General features: G+C 19.6%; 4 protein-coding genes across 4 annotated transcripts; 1 reads left to right on the top strand and 3 right to left on the bottom strand.

Annotated features, from left to right (window-relative positions):
* Nucleotides 1–3,768: 3,768 nt before the first annotated feature.
* Nucleotides 3,769–5,608, bottom strand: SRAE_X000126800 (Sodium/sulphate symporter family-containing protein; the record flags this gene model as incomplete). The annotated part of the gene is made up of 4 exons (XM_024647041.1): nt 3,769–4,723; nt 4,789–4,992; nt 5,041–5,429; nt 5,528–5,608. 4 exons carry the CDS (start codon nt 5,606–5,608, stop codon nt 3,769–3,771), a joined length of 1,629 nt encoding a protein of 542 aa, XP_024498732.1.
* A 3,186-nt stretch (nt 5,609–8,794) lies between these two features.
* On the top strand, nt 8,795–10,760 carry SRAE_X000126700 (Chitin-binding, type 1 domain and Glycoside hydrolase, family 18, catalytic domain and Chitinase II domain and Glycoside hydrolase, catalytic domain and Glycoside hydrolase, superfamily domain-containing protein; the record flags this gene model as incomplete). Its single annotated transcript, XM_024647030.1, has 2 exons — nt 8,795–10,293; nt 10,337–10,760. 2 exons carry the CDS (start codon nt 8,795–8,797, stop codon nt 10,758–10,760), a joined length of 1,923 nt encoding a protein of 640 aa, XP_024498731.1.
* A 7,744-nt stretch (nt 10,761–18,504) lies between these two features.
* SRAE_X000126600 (Toll-interacting protein) lies at nt 18,505–19,343 on the bottom strand (the record flags this gene model as incomplete). Its single annotated transcript, XM_024647018.1, has 2 exons — nt 18,505–19,212; nt 19,257–19,343. 2 exons carry the CDS (start codon nt 19,341–19,343, stop codon nt 18,505–18,507), a joined length of 795 nt encoding a protein of 264 aa, XP_024498730.1.
* A 194-nt stretch (nt 19,344–19,537) lies between these two features.
* SRAE_X000126500 (Transmembrane protein 17) lies at nt 19,538–20,174 on the bottom strand (the record flags this gene model as incomplete). Its single annotated transcript, XM_024647007.1, has 4 exons — nt 19,538–19,780; nt 19,821–19,934; nt 19,977–20,074; nt 20,117–20,174. 4 exons carry the CDS (start codon nt 20,172–20,174, stop codon nt 19,538–19,540), a joined length of 513 nt encoding a protein of 170 aa, XP_024498729.1.
* Nucleotides 20,175–22,148: the final 1,974 nt, after the last annotated feature.

Below are 22,148 nucleotides of genomic sequence, written 5' to 3'. Positions count from 1 at the left end.
AAATTATAGAAAAAATCATATAGAAAATTTTATAACATAATTATTTTGTAATAATTACATATTTAAAAAAGAAATTTTTAAATACGAAATTTATCTCTCAAAATATTAATTATAATATATCTATTTAAACCAAAATATCACGCTTTTACGTTATTTCATCAAATTTTAAATGATAATAAAAATGCTTTCTGAATATAATAGTATACAGTATACAAAAAATTAGTAATAAAGAATTAGAAAAAAAATAATATTTATTTTATTATGAATAATAAAAGTTGAAATAATATATATTTCTATCATATAATTTAAAATTTTTAGAAATTTAAAAGATATATTTACATATAAAAATATATATTTGTCACTATAAAGTAAACTTTTTTATGTCATCCAATTATATATATATATATAAACATAAAGTCACCAAAATTAAACATATAAATCATATCAAGAAAAAATTTTTTTTCTATCCTAAAAAGTTAATACATGAATGATGTTTATTCTTTTTTTTATATATTTCTTTAGTTAAATTTATAGGTATAAAATATTTTTAACAATAATATTAAAGTATTTTTAACTTATTTACATAAGTATAAAGATTTAATAGATTAATGTAAAAAAATGAATAGGATATTTAAATTAAGAGTAACAAAAGAAGGGTATAAATTTTATTTATAATAGTTTAAAAAAGTTGTTTTTTTTTACATCTGTTTTCAAAATATTTACATCATATTTTTAAATAACTATTATAAAAGTAAATGTAATATTGTGAGAAAAAAATTTTTTTTAACACATAAATTGATTATAGTAATTACTAAATCCCCTTGATATTCAATAACAGTTTTATTTAATAAAATTGTAGTAAGCATAGAATTTTTATATATGTTAAGATCGTGAATTTAAAGTAACTAATTTGAAGTGGCTATAAAACAAGATCCTACTGTTCATATAGTTTTTATCAACAAAAATTATTTGTTAAACATTATTTTTTTTCAATATTAAGACATAAAGTTATCTCATTAAAATAAGATTAACTGTTTAGTGATATATATATATATATTTTTTTTATTTTACAAATAAAAAATTAATATTCTTTGACAATATTTAACTTAAGGAAATATTTTAAACCCACATACTCTTCTTATTATCATTTTTGCACTTTTTAAAATGTCATTGTATATTTGATATTAGCACAATTAATATAATAATTTACAATCTTACTTAAGGGTCAATTCATTAATGTTTATTGTAGGTAATTAAGAAGTTAAAAAAAAATTATTAACTATACTAACAATTTAAATTAAATAAACAAAAAATTTTTTTGTGTATAATAAGAAAATGTCATAGTACAAAATTTTTAATGATAAAAAAATTGCCTTGATCTAATTATTATTTATTTTAGTTATTTTAAACATTTTATTGTTAAATAGTAAATAATGTATTAAATATATTAAAATAACTTTTTAATAGTATTAAAAATTTGATGATATAATATAAAATGGTAATAGAAATTTTTTTTTTATATTATAAATATATTTTCATAATCTTTATCTAGATAAAATTATTATGAAGTGACAATTCATAAGAAGTTAGATTTAGTAAAAGTACGAACATATGATGGCATAAGTACCAATTGTACATAAGAATTGAGTTACCTACCCGGTCATACAATAAACTGAAGCAAGGTCAGTTTCCCTTATATAATACTAGTATTATAATACAAATTATGATAATAAAGATCTTTACTTCATTGAAATATAAAATACTTTACTTTTAACAAAAACTTAAGTTAGTTTAGTTACAAAAAATATAATGTTTAGAAATTTAAAAGGTTATTGAGTTTAAAAAGCTTCTAAGTAGAATTATCATATTTATTTGTTATTATAAATATTTTATTTTTTTTTTGCTATATTTTTAATATAAATAATTTTAAAAAGAAAAAATTTTTAAGACAATCATAAAAACTTTAAAATATAATTTATTTATCCAAAGAAAAAACAAATATAAAATCAGAATATTTGTTTCTGGTTACAAAAAAAAATTGCTTTTTTCTGATAACACACTATTAAATGTCATCTTTTTACATATTATAATTCAAAAAATCTGGTAATATATGTTATTGTACATAATAAACAACAAATTAAAAGAAAGTGCTTTTGCGAAAATTTGTTTTAAAGTAATTGAATTTTAGAACTCTATTTTTCATTATCAAAAGAAGTATGAGATCTTTAGAAATTATACAAAATGATAAGTTGTTGTGTATCTCTTTTTTGAAGTAAAAGAAGCTAAGAATCAATGATATTATACAAGTTTTTTGAAGGTTGGTTGTATATTATATTTCATTTTTGTGTTAATTATTTTTATTGAAAATATTTTTTGATATATTACAAATGTTTTGTTTACTTATTATACAAATTTATATTCTTTTTGTTACATAACTGATAGTAAAAATTATTTTAAAATGTTAATTGATTTCATTGAATATACTTAAGAAATAATAAAAAAAAAAACAAGTAAATTTATTAAAAATATATTGATTATAAAATAATCATAATAAAAATATATAAATTTTTCCAATTAAAGTTTATGTATAAAATAAATAACAATATATATTATGATTTTCTCATTATTTTCAATTATTTTTTGATTAACTAAATCACTGAAAATATAATATTATAAATAAAATTAATTATTAAAAAAATAATAGTAAATTAATACAAATCTTTAATGAATCTTCATAATCTCATGAATCTCTTGTACATGAGACATACAAAGATCCATTAAAGAAGTGTATAATAAAAGTAAAAAAAAAAAATAAAATTTACATATATATACATATATATATATATATATATATATATAAATTTTTTAATTATAGTATAATATAATTGTGTTTAAACATTTATTCTTCCAAATCATCAATATATAAAACAGCATTACGAAATATATAATAATGTAAAAATTATATATCTTTATAAATATAAATATATATATGACGAGTCTTAAATATGTAAAACGCCTCTTCTAATAAAATGATTGTCTTTCCATTAACAAAGCATTTTTATATGGAAATATGGACGAAAATTTTGATAAGATGTAAAGTATTAACATTTACAAACAATTAATTTTATTCAACAATTTTAATATTTACAATAACATTTTTATAAAACACTTTTTAACATTAATATAACATTATTATATAAAGAATTAATATTAATATAACGATATAAAATTTTGTTTAATTCAAGAAAAAAATTTATGTACATTTATATGATAAGATTAAATCTAAAAAAAAAAAATTTTAAAATAATAAAAATTATTTTAATTTAGAAAGTATATAATATTATCAAATTAATTTTATCATTTTATTAATATAACTAAATTATTAAAGGATCTAAAAATAAAAAAGTTATCAACGAAATTAAAAGAAAATATTTTATTTCAAATATAATTTAAAATATAGTATGATATATAAATTATATTATCTAAAAGAAATATTATTAAAGATTAATTTTTTTAATAATATTGTTAGATGTTTCAAAAATTATAAATTAATGATATAATTTAAGTATAAATAAACTTAATTTTTTATAAATGTTTATTTAAAAACTGATTTATGATATATTTATTAATTGTATTAAAGTAAAAAAAATATTGAAAATATTAGTATGAAACAATTATATATATATATATATTTTATTATTGCGGTTGATGTAATTATAGTGTAATTATGATTATTTTTTATTATCAATAAAAATTGATTAATTTAGTTTAATGATTGTTATTGTATTGCATATAATTGATAGTTTTATTATAATTTGCCCATCCAGGTTTATCATCAAAATCAAAGATAAACTTTGCCCAGGTATTTGCTAAAATATTTGTTAAAATAAAACCACTAAAATTTAAAAAAAATCCAGCTTTAGCCATGTCAAAAACTTTTAATGCTTTAACACTAAAAACAATTGCATTAGGTGGTGTTCCAGCTGGAAACATAAAAGCAAGTGAACTTGACACTGCTACTGGTATTATATATGATAATGGATTTTTTTTTTGTTTTTGAGCAATTGCAGCAACAAGAGGAATAAAAATTGATGCTGTTGCTACATTACTACTTATTTCAGTTAAAGCTGTTACAAGAATACATGACATTGCTACAAATCCCCAATCTGGTAAACTAGTAAATGATGATAATTTTGATCCTATTAATTCTGATAATCCACTATCTTCAACACCTTTTGCCATTGCATAACCTCCACCAAGAAGAAGTAATGTACTCCATGAAAATTTATTTTTCATAAAATCCCATGTCATTAATGTTTCTACATTTTTAATTCTTTTACTTTCTTTTGTAAATGGATTATTTTTTGGAAGAATAAATAATAATAATGCTATTGCCATTGCAACTGTACCATCAGTTACATAAGCATTTTTAAAAAAAACAGACCATCCTGTCATAAATTTAGGTCTTCGGAAAAACCATAATGCAACTAATAAAAGAAATAATACAATAATACATTTTTCACCATAATTAACTGGTCCAAGTTTTTTATATTTTTCTCTTAATGCTTCTTTAACACGCTTATCATCATTTTTATTATGTGTATTAAATCCAACAAATAAAACAACAAGAACAATCCAACAAATTGTTAATAAACATATTAATTGTGGAATAGCAAATATCATCCAACTTGCAAATGTAACAGGTGTATTTTGTCCATAATTTCTAAAAAAAAAAAAATACAAATTATTAATATTTTTTTTTATTATACAAATAAAAAATATTTTTACCTTTCAATATAACCACTTAAAACAATATTTGAACCAGTACCAATTAAAGTACCCGTTCCACCAATCGATGCTGAAAATGAAATTGATAAAAGAAGTCCCTTGTATAAATTTAATTGATCAGATGATAATTTTCTAATATCTAAATAATCATTTTTTGCTTCACTATTATGTTCATTATCTTTGACAAATTCAATTTCAACTTCCCTATGATCAGACATTGTGATATTATTATTTTTATTATTATCAACAAACTCATTACTTATGCTTAACTCCTTCATTACTGCCATACAAATAGGTAACATCATGGCAGTTGTAGCAGTATTAGATATCCACATAGAAAGGAAAGCAGTAGCAAGTTGAAAACCAAGAATTAATAATCTTGGATTAGGTCCAGCAAAAAGACAAATTTTTAATGCAATTCTTTCATGTAATCTACATGACTCAATGGCCATAGCCATAACTAATGAACCAAAAAAAACAAAATTTGAATCAGAAAGGTAAACTTCAGAAATTGCTGAGGCTGTTGTGACACCGAGAAGAGGATAAAGAACAATAGGTATTAAAGATGTAACTGCTAATGGTAGTGCTTCTGTTACCCATAATACACTCATTAAAAGTACTACATATGCACTTGCAGCTTCCTATAGAATAATTTATTAAATTTTTTAATAAACAAAATAATTATATAACTTTTTTTTTTTTTAAATTTAATATCTTAAGAAAACAAATTAGACATTACCTCTTCTTTCCATACTATTGGAATCCACGCAAGTATTATAGGTGATAAATAAACAATTAATTGTTTTCTAGACCAAATCATTTTTTATTTTAAAAATAATGTAAAAATAAAAAATCTTAATTTAAGAAAAAAAAATATTCTCAATAATTATTTGGAAGATTTGTTTTAAAAAAATGAATACCTATAAAATATTTTTATTATTAATAATATATTATTTGTTTAAAAAAATCAGTTTAAAATAGTGAATTAAAAGTGATTAAACCATTAATAAGTTTATGTCTTAAAAATTTTAAATAATAATAAAAGGACGGTAAAATGAATAGAATATCTTTTTTATCGATGGTCATCTTCATCATTTGTCGATGATTATAACAGTAGAAAGATAATATAGATAAATACTAAAAGGGTAATGTATCTTAAAAATGTCAAGAAAATGTAGTATTTTCTTTAAGATCAAAAAAAGATTGTTTTATGATAACTTTTTTTTTTATAAATCTATTATAAAACATTGATTTGATATTTAAAATATAATTAAAAGTATTAAAATACCTAAAGTATAGTTGTCTTTTAAAAGAATTTTTTGATAAGAAAGAATTTTTATTTTAAATCAAAAAGTGACTAATTTTTAAATAAAAATATTTATGTAATTAGTCACTAAAAAATTTACAAAATTGTATTAAAAAATTTGTATTAATTTTTTTAATTTATAATTATGTAATTAATAAATAAATATTTACGTTTCTAACATAGTACTAAATTTATTTTCTAATAAAGTTAACATTTAGTAACTGTATATTAAAAAATTATCAATTCAATTTAAAGGTTAATTAAAAGTACATTCAATAAACATAATATTATTGAAAAATTAAAAAAAAAAAAGTTTTTATACCTTGATAGTTTCTACTACCTTATAGAAATCAAAAATTATCATGTTTACAACTTTAAGATTATTTACTTTATCAGAAATTTTTTAAAGTTAATATAAACTATTTATAGAATTTATAGAATTAATGATAAAAAATTTTACTTTGATAGGAAAAACAGATAAACTAAAAATTACCGGTAACATAATTATAAATAATCTTTTAATAAAAATTATTAAATTAGTCAAAAATTAATCTTTTTCTAATTTTTAACAATTTAATTTGATAGGAACTGCGTCAATTGATAGAAACTGTATCATTTTATATACTATTTTAACAATGATAGTATATTGTTATGACTGTCATATCAAATAATATCTCATTTAAATAGATTTTAATTTAAAATATTTTTATAGAATAAAAAAAATATTTATGTTTTAAAAAATGAAAAAATATTTATATATATAATCAAATTTTTATAGATTTTTTTCATTTAAATTTATTATAATTACTTTAAATTTAAAGCTGTTAAAAAATATAATTAAAAAGCATATTAAAATTCTGTTATAATTTTTATAAATAAACATTTAATATATGTTTATATAATTTATGTAACTAATAGCTATAACTTTAGAATTATCTTAAAAAGTATTACAATCATAGATTGTATTCTAATTAACAATCACCTTGACAACAGCTAATAAGTAAAAATTTAAGATACACTTTAATTAAGTATTGTAATATTGTACAATCATGTTATGTAATAAAATTTGAAATATATAAATGGTAAGTAAAAAAATAATATTTACATAAGTTAACGAATAACTAGATATACTTTAATTTTAAAAAAAAAAAAGTTTAAGTAATAATATTTAAAAATTAAGATAAAAGATTATAAAAGAAATATAATTATTTCAATAAGATATTACCAAGATTTTAATTAATTAGTTATTTTAAAAGAAAAGTAAGAATTATCTAAGAAAAGACAATAGAGATTTATAATTATGTGGAAAAACTATAACACTGCTACTAACTACATTGATGTTTCCAAATAGATAAATGATAGAAAATATTTAAAGAATAATAGAAGTGTTGATTTGACAAATGAATATTATATAATGAACATTCATTTGCGTGAAACCTGAATTATAATATTTTTATCATAGATATTCATATATATATTTTCAAAAGCAGTCTCTAAATTACAAGTTTAAGATAGAGCAAAATAATTAATCATTATTTGAAAATTTTTAAAAATCGACTTGATTTTAACATATACTATATCATTTGTGTAAATTTTTTTTGTTTATTCTAGTTACATATATATAATTATAATAAAATGAAATAATTTTTTACATTTTTGTTTTTTTTTTTACATTGATAGTAAAAGGTATTGGATTAAATAATTTTATATTTAATAAAGTTATTATAAAGTAATGGATGAATAATTTTACCATGAATTTATTTGTAATTTGTTGTTAACAGATAATTATTTAATTTCATATTAATTGTAAATTATAGAAAATGATTTGAATATACTATTATTACTATTATCATTTTTTTTAAAAAGAATATAAATAAGATAAAAGAGTAAATGTTTAATGACATGAAGAAGCCAGTTTTGGTAAAATCTGTGTTAACCTATATTTATTAAAATAATTTTGTTTATATAATATTTTACATAACTAAAAGTTTTGATTATCAAATTAACAATCTTATAAAATGGTTTTTTTGCCTTTATTTTGATTTTGTTTTATAAATTCTCTTTTTAATTGAAAAAAATTTTTTATTTGAAAAGGAAAATAATATGTTGATTTAAAAAAAAATTAAAATTCATAAAAATAAAGAAAAGTACAAGTGGTAAATTTTCTTTTTAATATGGGTATCAATGAAAAGATACTTAAAATAAATAAAATGGACTGCAAATAATCTTTTGATTTTAAAAACAAACAATCAATTTCCCATTTATAAATGACTTGTTAGAAGTAAATAACAAAAATTATAAGCTTTTAAATTTATTTTAAATGCTATAAGTATTTAAGTTTAACTGTATTACTTTTTCATCATTTATTCAAGCAAGTAGTTTAATATTACCATTACAAAACGGTATAACAAATATATAAAAATATAAAGAATTTTAAACTTATTAAATGTTATTATTTTCTTATAAATACAATGAAACATTTATATATTATTTTAATGTTAATTTTTGTTGCATTTATAAGTATTTTTTTAATTTTTTCTTAAAAAAATTTTATTATGAGTAACCAATAAATATTTTTGTTAGATAAAATTTGTGTGACTTTTTTTTTTCAATTAAATTCTAAATATAAAGTATATATTTTAATGTTAACATTTCTTGATATTAACTATATTTTATTGCAGATAAAAATTGATAAAAATTATGAAATGTATAAAATATTTTAAATATCTTTTATTTTATATATTTTTTATTATTACATTGAAAAAAACAGTAACACTAGCAGATTCAAATAAATGTTCAAGAAGAGTTATTGGTTATTACACATCATGGTTAGAAAAATTTATTACAGAATCACAAGCTAGAAGTTTAACTCATGTAATTTATTCATTTGTTCATTTAAATAGTAATGGATCATTATATATTGGTGATATAAAAGATTCAAAATTAAATAAATTAGCTCAAGATAAATTAATTCACCTGTTTTCTATGCGTAAAGTTAATCCTAATCTTAAAATAATGTTTGCTATTGGTGGATGGGAAAACTCTGAACATTTTAGTAAAATTTCTTCAACACCTCAAGGACGAATAGCATTTATTTTAGAAATTGTTAAGATGATTGACAAGTATGACTTTGATGGAGTTGATATTGATTGGGAGTACCCAACAACGGGTGGAGCTATTGAAGGTGTACCAGAAGATAAATTTAATTATGTTCTCCTTATGAAAGAATTGAGAGAAGCATTTAATTATTATGAAAAAAAGATTGGGAGATATCAAAAATTAATTATATCTTTCGCAGGAGCTGCCGGTGAATGGACATTAAATCCAGGATTTGATCTTACTAATTTAATTCGTTATGTTGATTTTGTTAATATAATGAGTTATGACTATTTTGGAGCATGGGATTCAAAATGGGGTGCATTTACTGGTCCACCAGCACCATTATATCATGGATCATTAAGATCAATGTCAGGTAAAATGAATGTTGATTGGACAATAAAATATTATTATTGTAATTCAAATGATCTTTCAAAACTTAATATGGGTATTCCTCTTTATGGAAGATATTGGAATAATGTAGGAGAACCTATTGATAAAGAAGATGATATGTGGAGAATGGCTATTAAAAATAAAAAAGGTAAATATGATGGTGGACATATTACTTGGAGATCATTAAAACATAAAATTAATTGTACATGGAATATTGAAAATTATAAATATCATGAAAAATCTAAAGTACCATATATAATTGAAAAAAAGAAATTTTTATCATTTGAAAATCCAAGATCAATAAAAGAAAAAATGAAATATATTGAGAAAAAAAATCTTGGAGGAGTAATGATGTGGGCAATTGAATATGATGATGATAGTAACACATTACTTGATACAATTACTTCTTATAATTTATGTAATAATAAAAATGATAATGAACCATTTAAATGTTCTCCATTAAATGAAAAAAGATGGTGGACGGCTGATGAGAATGAGACAATTGCTGGAATGTGTGGTAAATCAGCTCCACTTTATAATGGATATTATCCTGTTTGTGATCCAGAAGATAGTGCATTTAGTTGTTGCGGAAAATATGGTTATTGTGGTAATGGACCTGAATATTGTGATTGTCCAGAATGTGTTGATTATGGTAAATATCCAGAATTGGTTCTTAAAGAACCAACAAAACCTTCTTCAAGTGTTAAATGGTAAGATAAATATTTTAATTTTAATAAAAAAATTGTTTTATAGGTATACAATGGATGCTGAAGAAGGAAAACGTGGAAGATGTGGAAGAAATGTACCTTTAATGGAAAATGGAGAATATGCAATATGTAACCCGGATGATGATGCCGCATTTTGTTGTTCAGCAGCTGGATATTGTGGTTCATCAAGTGAACATTGTTCATGTGATGGATGTATCAACTTTAAAGAGAGACCAGACTATAAATATAGTCACATTGCTTGGTGGACATACTCTCAGTCACCTCAAAACTCAGGAAAATGTGGCAAAAATGCTCCCAAACTATTAAACAATGCTACACCTATTTGTAATCCTGAAAGTGAAAATGCTCATTGTTGTAGTGTTAATGGTTGGTGTGGAACTGGTGTTGAATATTGTGAATGTAATGGATGTGTAGATTTTAGAAAAAATCCAGATTTTAGATTTGATTAATTTCTTACACAAATTTATTCTAATCTTACTATTTTAAATATATTATATATTGATAATTTAAAAATAATTATTTTTGAAATTTCTATAGTTTAATGAGTTGAAAAATTATTTTACTATATAAAATTTGCATAATTTATACGATAAATAATTTTTTAAATCTTATTTATTGGTTAATTTATAATAATTAGTTTATAAAAAAAAATTTTTTTTATAAATCAAACTATTAAATTAAATATTAATTTTACCGTTGAAAAATTTATTATTTTCATTTAGAAATAATTTAAGAAAATGTTGTCTAAAATTTCTTTTATCTTAAATTAAAGTTATGATCTATTTAATACATTTTTTTTAATGATAAAGCATATAACTTGTGAAACAAAAACAATTTTTTTAAGTGTTCCAATCATCTTTTAATATGATGTTTTTCAAAAAAAAGCTAATCATATAAAATTTTGAAATGTATATTACAATAAACTAAACTTATTATTTAAATTGCTAAAAAAAAGCAATTCTAATCTTTTCTAGTCGTTAACTACAGTAGATTGTTTCATGAAAATAATTATAAAATTACGTAATTTTTTTTTGATGCTTCTCGTTTTTGTACTTTTCAATTTGTATTACTTTATTTTAAATATGTATATTTATTTTCATAAATCAATAAGCATACTTCTATAATATCAAGATAAAAAAATTATTTGATTGTATTCAAAGATTTTTAAAATTTAAAATCATATTTAGATGTGTCTTAGCAACAACATTCTTGAAAATTTGTTTGAATAATGTCACATTTATCAATAAAAAAAACCATGTATGTCATTTATTTTTAGTTGTATTAAAATTATCAAAATTTATAAAAAAAAAATTAAAAAAATTTTTTTAAACTAATGTCATACATATTATCAATTGTTTTTTATAATAGTTGTAATGTTAAAAGTAGATATAACTTAGTAGACAAAACCAAAAAAGCAAGTACGTCAGAAGGAAAGAAGAATAAAAGATATGTAGTTAGAATGTCTCAAAATAAAATCCAACTAAATATAATTTATTTTTACTATTATTTGTAACAAAACTGTTACATAATAAATGTTATTTTTTTAATTATAAATTTATGGAACTAATTATATTCATTTAAAAATGACTAAAAAGTAATTATAAACTGCTGTAACCATAAGAATATAAAACTAAAGAAAATATAAGGTAGTCTTCAATAACACTAATTATATTTTTACCTGTAAATAATATGATTTTTATATTGATAAAGCATTTTTGACTTAATACTTTTTTTCTTTTTTACTATTATTATAAATTATTTCACTAATATTTTTCAAGTAACTAATTTTTACAATAATTGAGTTTTTCTCTACATCTAATAACTAAAACCAATTTTTTTTTGCTTAACTAGGATATATTTATTAAGATAAACTTCTTCGAAATATATATATCTAAAACTGTTTTCTTGATAATTGTTTTAAAAAAAATAAAAAAAAATGATTAATATTTTTTAATTTTTATATCTTATTAACAATTTTTAAAATTAAAAGAAAATAATATTTTTCATATTACTAATACGTATACAATGTCATTCTTATGATTATTCTTAAGTTTTAATAAACCAATTTTTTTCTAAAATTTATTATAAATTTTTTAACATTTGTTTAAAATTTATAAATTTGGTAACATTTATATCTTTTTTAATGATAAAAATTAAAAATCTACTTCTTATCATAACTATTGAATATATTGTATATGTATCTGTTAGTGGTTCATAGATATATTTAAATTTAGCTCATTTTCAATCTAATTTTTTGACTAAAATGAATTTTAAACAGCAAATTAGACTATGTTGTTTTTTACCATTATTCTACATTATAAAAATTAATATTATTGTACAATATTAAATTGATTTTAGATACTCAAAAGTACTTCTATTAATATTACAAATGAGATGTTCTTTAATTTCATTTTAATAATATTTTATAATTCCCAAAAGAGTTATATAATCTTTAACTGGTCTAAAAAATTAAATATTATCATATTTTAAACACTTATTGTTTGATAAAAGTATAAAAATTCTATAAATTTATAATCTTTTTATTTTAAATGCTGATAATATTTTAAATCCTCTATTTCAAATTTCTAGATTATAAATTTTTAAATACTTCATTTTTGTCGTTAGTATTTTTTCAATCTGATAAACATTTCTAGTTTTTTAATTGAATTTTATTTTAAAATTGCACTGTCTGAGTTTCTTTAGCTGAAATAAATATCATGTTTTGTGAAATATTTTAAAAGAATTATAGTTTTCTATTATTTTATCAAAATTTCCATTTTATGGTAGATAGAAATTAAAATTACACATGAAGTTATTATTTCTGCTCTATTATTTTGCTTGGAATTAGAAACATGATAATAAAACTTGTTAACATAGAAAGGGATTATATTTTTATATAGTCAATCTATCATACAATTTTTATTTTTAACATATCTTAAAATTTTTTTGTGAAATTTAATACAATTTAAAAATTATGAAAAAATCTGAAATATTGTTCCAACATTATTTAGCTATTTTATTATACTCTTTTAAATCCAAAATTTTTTAATAAAAATTCTTCCGTTTTCAAGCAAGAAAAAAAAATCATTTTCCGTTCAAAAAGTGTAGTATATAAAAAAACTTTTGTCATATAATAAACAGAAAATACAAATATTGTCTTGATAAAATAATTAATTATATTTTTTTTCTTGAAGTATAATTTTTATAATTTTATAAAAAGTTTTGAAATGTATTAAAAAAAAGAATATTAAAAATAATATATAAATTTCAATTTCGAAAAAATTTAGTTATTACAAACAGAATAAAAGATGAAGAAAAATTTAATCATTACATTCATATTAAACTAATAAATATGCAATTAAATTCTATTTTTATTTTATTATAATTTTTATATTAATTATAGTTCTTACAATTTAATTAAAAATTCATTTTAGAACAATAATTTTTTAAAAAGAAAATTTGTATGTTAAAATAAATAATATCACAATTTATGTTATTCATAAATATTAGTTGAAAAAGTTATAGTTAAATTTTTAATAAAGAATTATTATATTCTGGATTATCTAAATTAAATTATTTGACAATTTCATTTAAAAAAATTAAACTAAAACATTTAAAAATAAATTTCTCAATGTTTTGTTTTTTTTTTGCTTTTGTATTCTTTTAAATGCTAAAAAGCTGCACACATTTTGTAGTAATTTAAGAATTCAATCTTTCTTTTTCCTTTTCTTATTTTTTTTTAATGAATTTGGTAAGCTAGCTGTTTAGCATATTTCTAAAAATGCTTCACTATTATTTTTTACTATTTTGCGTTTCCTCACATCTGTTCTATCCATTTAGTGTTGCTTCAGACTTAGGATTCTCAATTGGTATTTTTAATTTACATTGAAATATGTGAATTCTTAAGTTTCGTGATTACTGGTTCTTTTAGTTTTCCAATCATCTGGATAGATAGTAGTTTCCATAGCCACATTTTCCTAAATGATTCTCAGTGGTGTTACTATTTCAAGATCATAAACAATTAACAAAAACAAATTTTTTAAAAAATTCATACATGTGTTTACATCTAGCTTTCATTGTTTTTGCGCTTTGAAAATTTCGATTCATCCACTTTCACTATTTCTTCTTCTTTCCCAATTTTAACATAAACTTTTATAGGAAGAATTTCATATTTAATAAAAAACTTTATGACATTTTGTTCAGCTACATATAAGTTAAAAATATTTATTTTAAAAAAAATAATTTTTGCTTAAAAAATATTTCTTATCATATACTTGTAGCCATTTTATTATCAATTATAAAATACCTTTCTTATTGTTTGATTGTTTTTTTTGTATATTTTTTATCGTTCTTTATCTGATCCTACCGAAGCAGACAAGTACCATTTAATTTGTTCTTTACATATGACATGTTTTTATCCATTATGTTATTTTCAAAATGGATGTCTTATCACACATATTAAACAATTATTCCAAATAATACATCAAATTTGTTGGTAAATATTTGTATTATGACATTTTATTATTTAATTAAAAGATAGCTTAAAAATTACTTTTGCATTAATTAATTCTTATAGATTATATAAAAATGTTTTTGTATTTTGTATTTTAATTGTAAATAACTTTAGCTTGTAAACTATATAATTATATTAGAATTTTATTTAAAAATATTAAAATTTTTTTCATGTAGTTAAAATTTATCTTATTTATTAAAATGTTTACCGTAGTAACAATATCATTAAAAAAATTTATCAGCTCTGTTTAATAAGTACTTCAATTTTTTTTTTATTCAATAAATATTACTTAAATTTAGATTAATCTAGTACTTATTAAGGGAAGAGAAATAACTAAATTTAAACAAAAAAAGACTTACGTCAGTAATGATTTCTAATAGGTTTCTTATCAAAATACAAAGATAACTCGCAAATAATTCATTTTGAAGTTTAGACAGGATTTGGTTTATTTGACATAATATTAGCGTTAAACATTATAATTGCTTTATATATTTTCATTAAAAGTTATATTTCATATTCTACATTGTATTATCAAGTATAGTAGTTATTCTATCAATTTACAAACACATGTTTTATAAAAATGTATAAATAATGCATCAGTAATAATAATTAAAAATTTTCATATATTTTGAAAAAAATAATTATACATAAAAGATAATTTTATATAATATATTAAATTTTTATTTTACGATGCTTTCTCTTTATGAAAACCATTTTGTAACAAATTAATAACGTTTTATAAACAACACTTTTTATTGTAATTATATGTTACTTTAAAAGTTTTTTTAGAAAAAAATTTGACAATGATAAATTAACAAAGTATTTGGTTTGATTTACAATCACTTTTTTATGTTTTAATATGTATTTATTTCGATCAGAAAATTTTATTGAATAAATTACATTTTTCGCTACTTTCACATTTCAAAAAAAACTTTTTTTAAACTAAAAAAAGAAAAATTAATCATGTCATATGAAAATAAAATAAATTGTTTTTGGAATCGTCAAAACACAAGCCATTAGAGTAAGACTAAAAATTATTAAAGTATATTTTTTTAATTTTACTGGTAAGATTAAAATTATTTTTAAATCAAATAATATACTTGAAATGTGTAAAAAAATATTAGTAAACATGAAATTTAAATCAATTACTATAAACATTTGAAACAAAGTATTTTATATTTAAAAAAACTTTTTGTTTATAATATCTATTAAAAAAAAGTGTTATTAATGATTTTTTTATCATTTTATCTAAAAAATATTTTTAAAATAAAATAAATTTTTAAAGTCTTTTTAAAAATGAATAAGGTGCCATTGATTTTTTGATGTTGCACTGCACTATTTCAAATGAAGGAATCTATTCACAATATCATAAAAAAAAATTTTATTTGAACAAAAGATTTTAGTATAGCAGCAAAAAAAGAATTGTCCTATAAAAAAGCTATAAAAATTGGTACATGTTTTAGTAATGTATTAATAGACTCCATGACAGCAATATGATTCATGTAATGTCGGAACAAAGAATTAGTTTTATTTAAATTCATGAAAAAGAATTGAAAATAAGCTACAACACCGATATTAATTAGTCGAATATCATAAGAAAGATGAGCGTAACTTCGTCGAATATTAATGTTTTTGAGAAGATAAGAAGACCGGAAAAAACTTTGAAAATTGGTGAATCCCCCTTACACAGATAAAGAATAACTTTGGTAAAAATTTTTTTATGTGTAGATTTTTTGTAAAATTTGCAGAGAAATGAAAGAATGTTTTTCCATCACAGTTCCAGATCAAATAATTGAAAATCTTCTGAAGGCAACAAAAGATAAGATAGAAAAAGAAAATACTATTATTGTAGATATTTAAAGGTTTTAAAAGATCAGTAAGCTTCTGGTTATAGATTTTACTTATTTCAGAATGAATCATTAATAAAATTTTTTATCCTGTGTTTAAAGCCCAAATTTAAAAAAGTAAGTATTGTGGGAATGTGTAAAATTGAAAGAAAAGAGGCACCAAAGTATTTTTTTAGAAATCTTGAAAAGTAACCTCGCAGAAGTTATAAGGAGACAGAAAAAAAATGAAGGATGTTTTCCGTAAACTTTTGCAGAATTTAGTAGTTTATTATAAATCGGAGTTAAAATTTAAGGATTCTAAAGACGGGTAAAATATAAATTAAAAGAAATTATTTGTTTTTTGTTATCGTTTTTTATTATTTTAATATTTGGTTATATATATTAGTTTGTCCAAAAAAGAAATAAATACTTTTTGATAATATGTTTAAAAGCGTAATTCAAAACAAAAAATTAATATTTTTTTAAATGACAATAGCCATTAGAAACAATACATTGTTCCTTACAAAGAATAAGTTTTATATTTTTGTAACATAAAAACTAACTTTTCTAAAAAGCGATAAAAATTTTAAAAACAGAATTGACTGCCACTTCGTTTTTTATGATTCTGTTTTGGAGAATTAATCAAAATGCTTAAAAAATAAAAATCTGTCAGTACAAAATCTTGATAATATTGACGATGAGAGAGAGATTCCTTGTTCTACTTGTTCAGCTTGTAGAGCATCATTCTTAAAGCATAAGCAGGAGTATTTTTATGAAGAAAAAAAAAACATTTTTATCAACTAAAGAAAATCATTCTTGAGCCATTTTTTTTGTAAATTTTTTAATTGAACATATCATAATTCAGAATCAATTTTAACCAGGTTTTATGAATTCAAAATACAAAAGTTATTCAAAAATGCACCAAACGGTAGAAATAAATTTATTAGATATTTATCAAAGTTTTGGATGCTGTTTTAGGTTTTCATCTTTGTTTAACTACTATTCAGTACACTCCTCATTGTCGTAGAAAATCTATTTTTTATTACACAATACAACACAATCTAAAAATAAGTTGTTTTTATTACTCTAAAAAAAAAATAACGAAACTTCAAAACAATGGCTTTTTTAGTTATTGGTCAAAAAATTGTTTTCCTATTTATATCCTTTTATGTCTTAAATAGGATTAAATAACACTTTTAAACTCTTCGTTTTTAAGACTTTTAATTGCTTTTTTGACATTTTAATCTCTTTTTAAAAGTAGTAGCAATCATAAATTTTTGCAAGAAATTTTATTTATATTTTCTGCTTTTTTAAAAGTGGTTGTCTGTCTTTTGCACTTAAAAGAGAAAATACTACGAATATCGAGTTTGGATAGCATTTTATTATTATTTAAGAATAAAAATGATAAACTTTTTTTTTGGCATATATTCTATGCTTTTTTGTAGAAGTAATTTTAGAAACTAAACAAAATGGTTAGGTTTATTGAAAAGTATCTAGCTATTAGTTAAAGCTAACTGCAAGCGACACACATCTAAAAATATGCATTTTATTTTGAAGAGCTTAATATTTTCCATATCCAACACAATTTTATAAAAAAAATTTAAAATATTAAATGACAGACTTTTTTTGTTCTATCTCAAAAAATTTTATGTTAATCATATATTTTTTCAACTTTTAACAAATTTTATTTCCAATAGATTTTATATTTTGAACAATTTACATAAATAAATTTACAAACAAAATATTATATATTTTTTTTACTTATTGAGTTTTTTTTTTATCTTCTTCTATATAAGAAAGGAAAACTGACAGAAAAATACCATATATTTTGTTGAAAAATAAAAAAAAATATATTTAACTATCATTAAGTTCAAGCAAAATAGTTACTGTATCGTCTTTATTTCCCCTTTTTTCTTCTAAAACACTTTTAATAACTTCTCTTTCTATATTTGGGAACATTGAAGATAACTCATCAATTTCTGCTTCATCATAATAAGTATTATTTGGTGTTGAAATTTGTAACTCGCTTAATGAAATAGATCTTCGATAATTATCTAATGGTAAAAATGATATTTGAAGATTAATTATTCCTTCACGACCATCTCCTTGTGCTCCAGATAATGGATACCATTCATCAAATTTCTCTCCATGAAAAATTCCTTCTTTTAATATAACATGAACCCATGCAATACACTCATCTTTAGTAAACTGTTTTTCATCATAAATTTGAAGAAAAAATGAATCAACACCATTTGGTAAGTATGCATTAATTGTTTTATCCCATTTTGGATTTTTACCGCCATTAGTATGAGTAGGAGTTTGAAATGTTACATTTCCTACACGAATTTTACAATAAGGATCCATACGAACAAGACTATAACTTTTTGTTAATTTTGCTTCCATAACACTAATAATAAGCCTTCCACGTGTATTTGGTGGTACAAAACGATAAAATGCTTCTTCAGGATCAATATTAGATATTGATGAGATATGTTCCCTACTAAGATTAATAGATTCAGAGAAACGTAAAAAATGTTCAGGCATATCTTTTAAAAGTAAAACCTTTATTTACATAATAATATAAATAAAAAATTTATATTACTTACTCTTTTTTTTAATTCTGGAATATTAATTAATCGTTGTTCCTGGAATAATATTCCAGATGATGATGGAAGAACATCATCAGAAGACATTTTTAAAAATAATATAATTTCAATTAAATAGATTTAATAATTAAAAAAATTTGTGCAGTTTTTTCTTATAAATACAAATTGAAAAGATTGTTATCACGAGTGATATATGGACTAACGCTTCTTTCTCGGTTAAGCTTCCCAAAGCGAACATTAAAGGTCAATCTATAATATTATTTTGAAAAATAAAGTTATTGTTAATTGTTTTTTTTGTTATCATCCATAAGAATTTTATTTTTAAATATTTTAACTTGATAATCAGCTATAATATGAATTGTAAAAAATCCTGTAACTATTTCTATTATAAGTAAAATAAAATGAATTGATTGAGTAAAAAGTTCCAATGGTAATGGTATTATATCTGGATTGAATAATAAAAAACATGTTACTGGTAATTGAAGTATCAATCCAGTTATCCAAGCACCAGACAAATTTGGAATCTAAAATAATTATTTTATATAATTAAAAATAAAGTATTACATTTTCTCCCTTGTTTCCAGCATATGCTAAATATAATCGAATAATTTCTATTGTGTAATGTACAATAAATATAGCTATTAAAATATCACAATAAATTGATGATAGATACTTGTACTAAAAATTATAATTAATTATTTTTTAAGTAATTTTACTAACCTTTAAAATAAAACATATTATTTGAGAAGTTAATAATGGAAGATATAAAGCAATATGGCATGATATAGATATTTGAAGTGGTAAACTTGCCAATGGTTCTAAAATAAAAATAAATTTTTATCATAAAAGATAAAAATTACCTGATTTATGATAATTCATTTGATTATCAAATTTTAAAACTATATTTGCCTTATCCATTTTTAAAATTAAAAAAAATTTATTTAATTCGTTTCCATGGTGCCTAATTACTTAGAAGTATCATTATACCAATATTTAAAATAAATGTGTTCATCCTCAATTTTTGTGATTATTCTTTTATTTTAATTTATCTATTATAGTAAATAAAGGCACTTTTAATATAATTAAACATATTTTGATATTTAAACAAAAATTAATATCTTTTAAAAGCCAAGAGATAATATAGTTTATAAAATTAAAAAAATTTATTAAATTAAAAAAAAGCAATTATTATAGAATATTTCTTAACTATATAAACAATTAAAAAAAAATTCAAAATGAAGGTTTTTATTTTAAATTTAAGTATAATTTAATCATATTGTAAACAAGGACATTGTTTATTTTAAAATAAAACAAAGTTATAATATTATTACTAAAAATAAACAAATTAGAAGTAAAATTAATGAAAGTAAACGATAGATTAAATAATATTTAATAAAGTCCAGTTAAATTGATATTTCAAAATAAAACTTCTTATATCCTCCAACCTTAAGTTTATATTTTTTAGAAAATATATTGTAATTTGATGTCAAATGATAAAATTTTTCAAATATTGTTATATTAATAAAATCCTTAAAATTAATTTTAAAAGTTAATGATAAAACAAGAACTTAAAGAATAATAATGATATATCTTATCATTGGAATATAATTTTTCTATATTTTTAAATTCTTGTTAGTTTCACCGCTTTTTTAATTACATTGTTTTAATTTTTTTAATAAACAGCAAAGCATTTATTTCAGGTTAATTAAATAAATAAAAATATTTTTTAGATAGCAAAATTTTAAAACAAACAGTTTGACATCTTTTATATTGTTTCTATGTGAATTCCAGAATCAGTGATTTACAAAAATAAAACGCTTGTAATTTCCCTTTAAATGTACAAAGCTTTGAGTCTCAAGTTCATTAGTTTCGTATGAGCTAAAATATTATTTATATTACAAAGAAACAATTTTTTTTTATTTTTGCTTCTAAATCTATAACATTCAAAATAATTACTTATGAAAAATGTTTTTATTGGAATTTTATGAAATACATCTTACCATAAATTTTAAATAAGAACTTTGAAATCATTATTTTTAAGTAAATAAAAAAAATTTTTAAAAAAAAAAATATTATTTTCTTTTACCACAAGTATTAAAAAAATTTTAAACTTTTTATTTTGTTTGCATCTTCATTAATGCATTTAGAATATGATTCTATTTTCAAATATTAAGTACGACAGGCTTCATAGTCTTCTTTATCATTTGAAAAATTTTGTGTACTAATAATTTTTTTGTGAAAGTTATATAAATTAACAAAAATTGAAAAGAATGAAATAAGATATTATAATTTATGCTTTGAAAAAAAATTTTTATTAAAAATTGAATTATGACTAAAGTTTTCAAAAATAAATTACTTTTATAAAAAATATTTTTTACTTTTTTTCCAAATAAACTTATAAAAATAACATATTTGATAGAAGATAAAAAAAACTTTGAGACAAATACTTAATATTCAGGAGCAATGTTAGCGTTTTTAAATTCACTATCTTTTTAACAAATAAACTAAACAAATATTGAGTTAAAAGTTCTATTAAGATAAATAAATGACAACAAATACATTTTAATAAATGATATTTATGAAGTTTCAGAAGTCTTTAAAAAGCTGTCTTTCAAAATGAAAAAAATAAATAGTTTAAGAAAAATTGTTAATTCTTTTAATTAATTTACAGTATTTTCATAACAAAAAGTCTATTTTTTTCAATAAATTTAAAAAAATATTTATTTTACTAATTATATTATTAAAATATAATTTCGTGTTAATTTAAATGATAATCTTAAATGTATATTATAATTATTTATTAGTTAAATAAAAAATGTCATAATTATATAAAAAAAAATTTTATAAAACTCAACAATATTTAATTAACATTATAACATTAATAAATTTATT

This window comes from Strongyloides ratti, scaffold srae_chrx_scaffold0000002, assembly GCF_001040885.1.
Source record: "Strongyloides ratti genome assembly S_ratti_ED321, scaffold srae_chrx_scaffold0000002".
Taxonomy (NCBI): Eukaryota; Metazoa; Nematoda; class Chromadorea; order Rhabditida; family Strongyloididae; genus Strongyloides; species Strongyloides ratti.
This window is presented reverse-complemented; position numbering and strand designations above follow the sequence as displayed.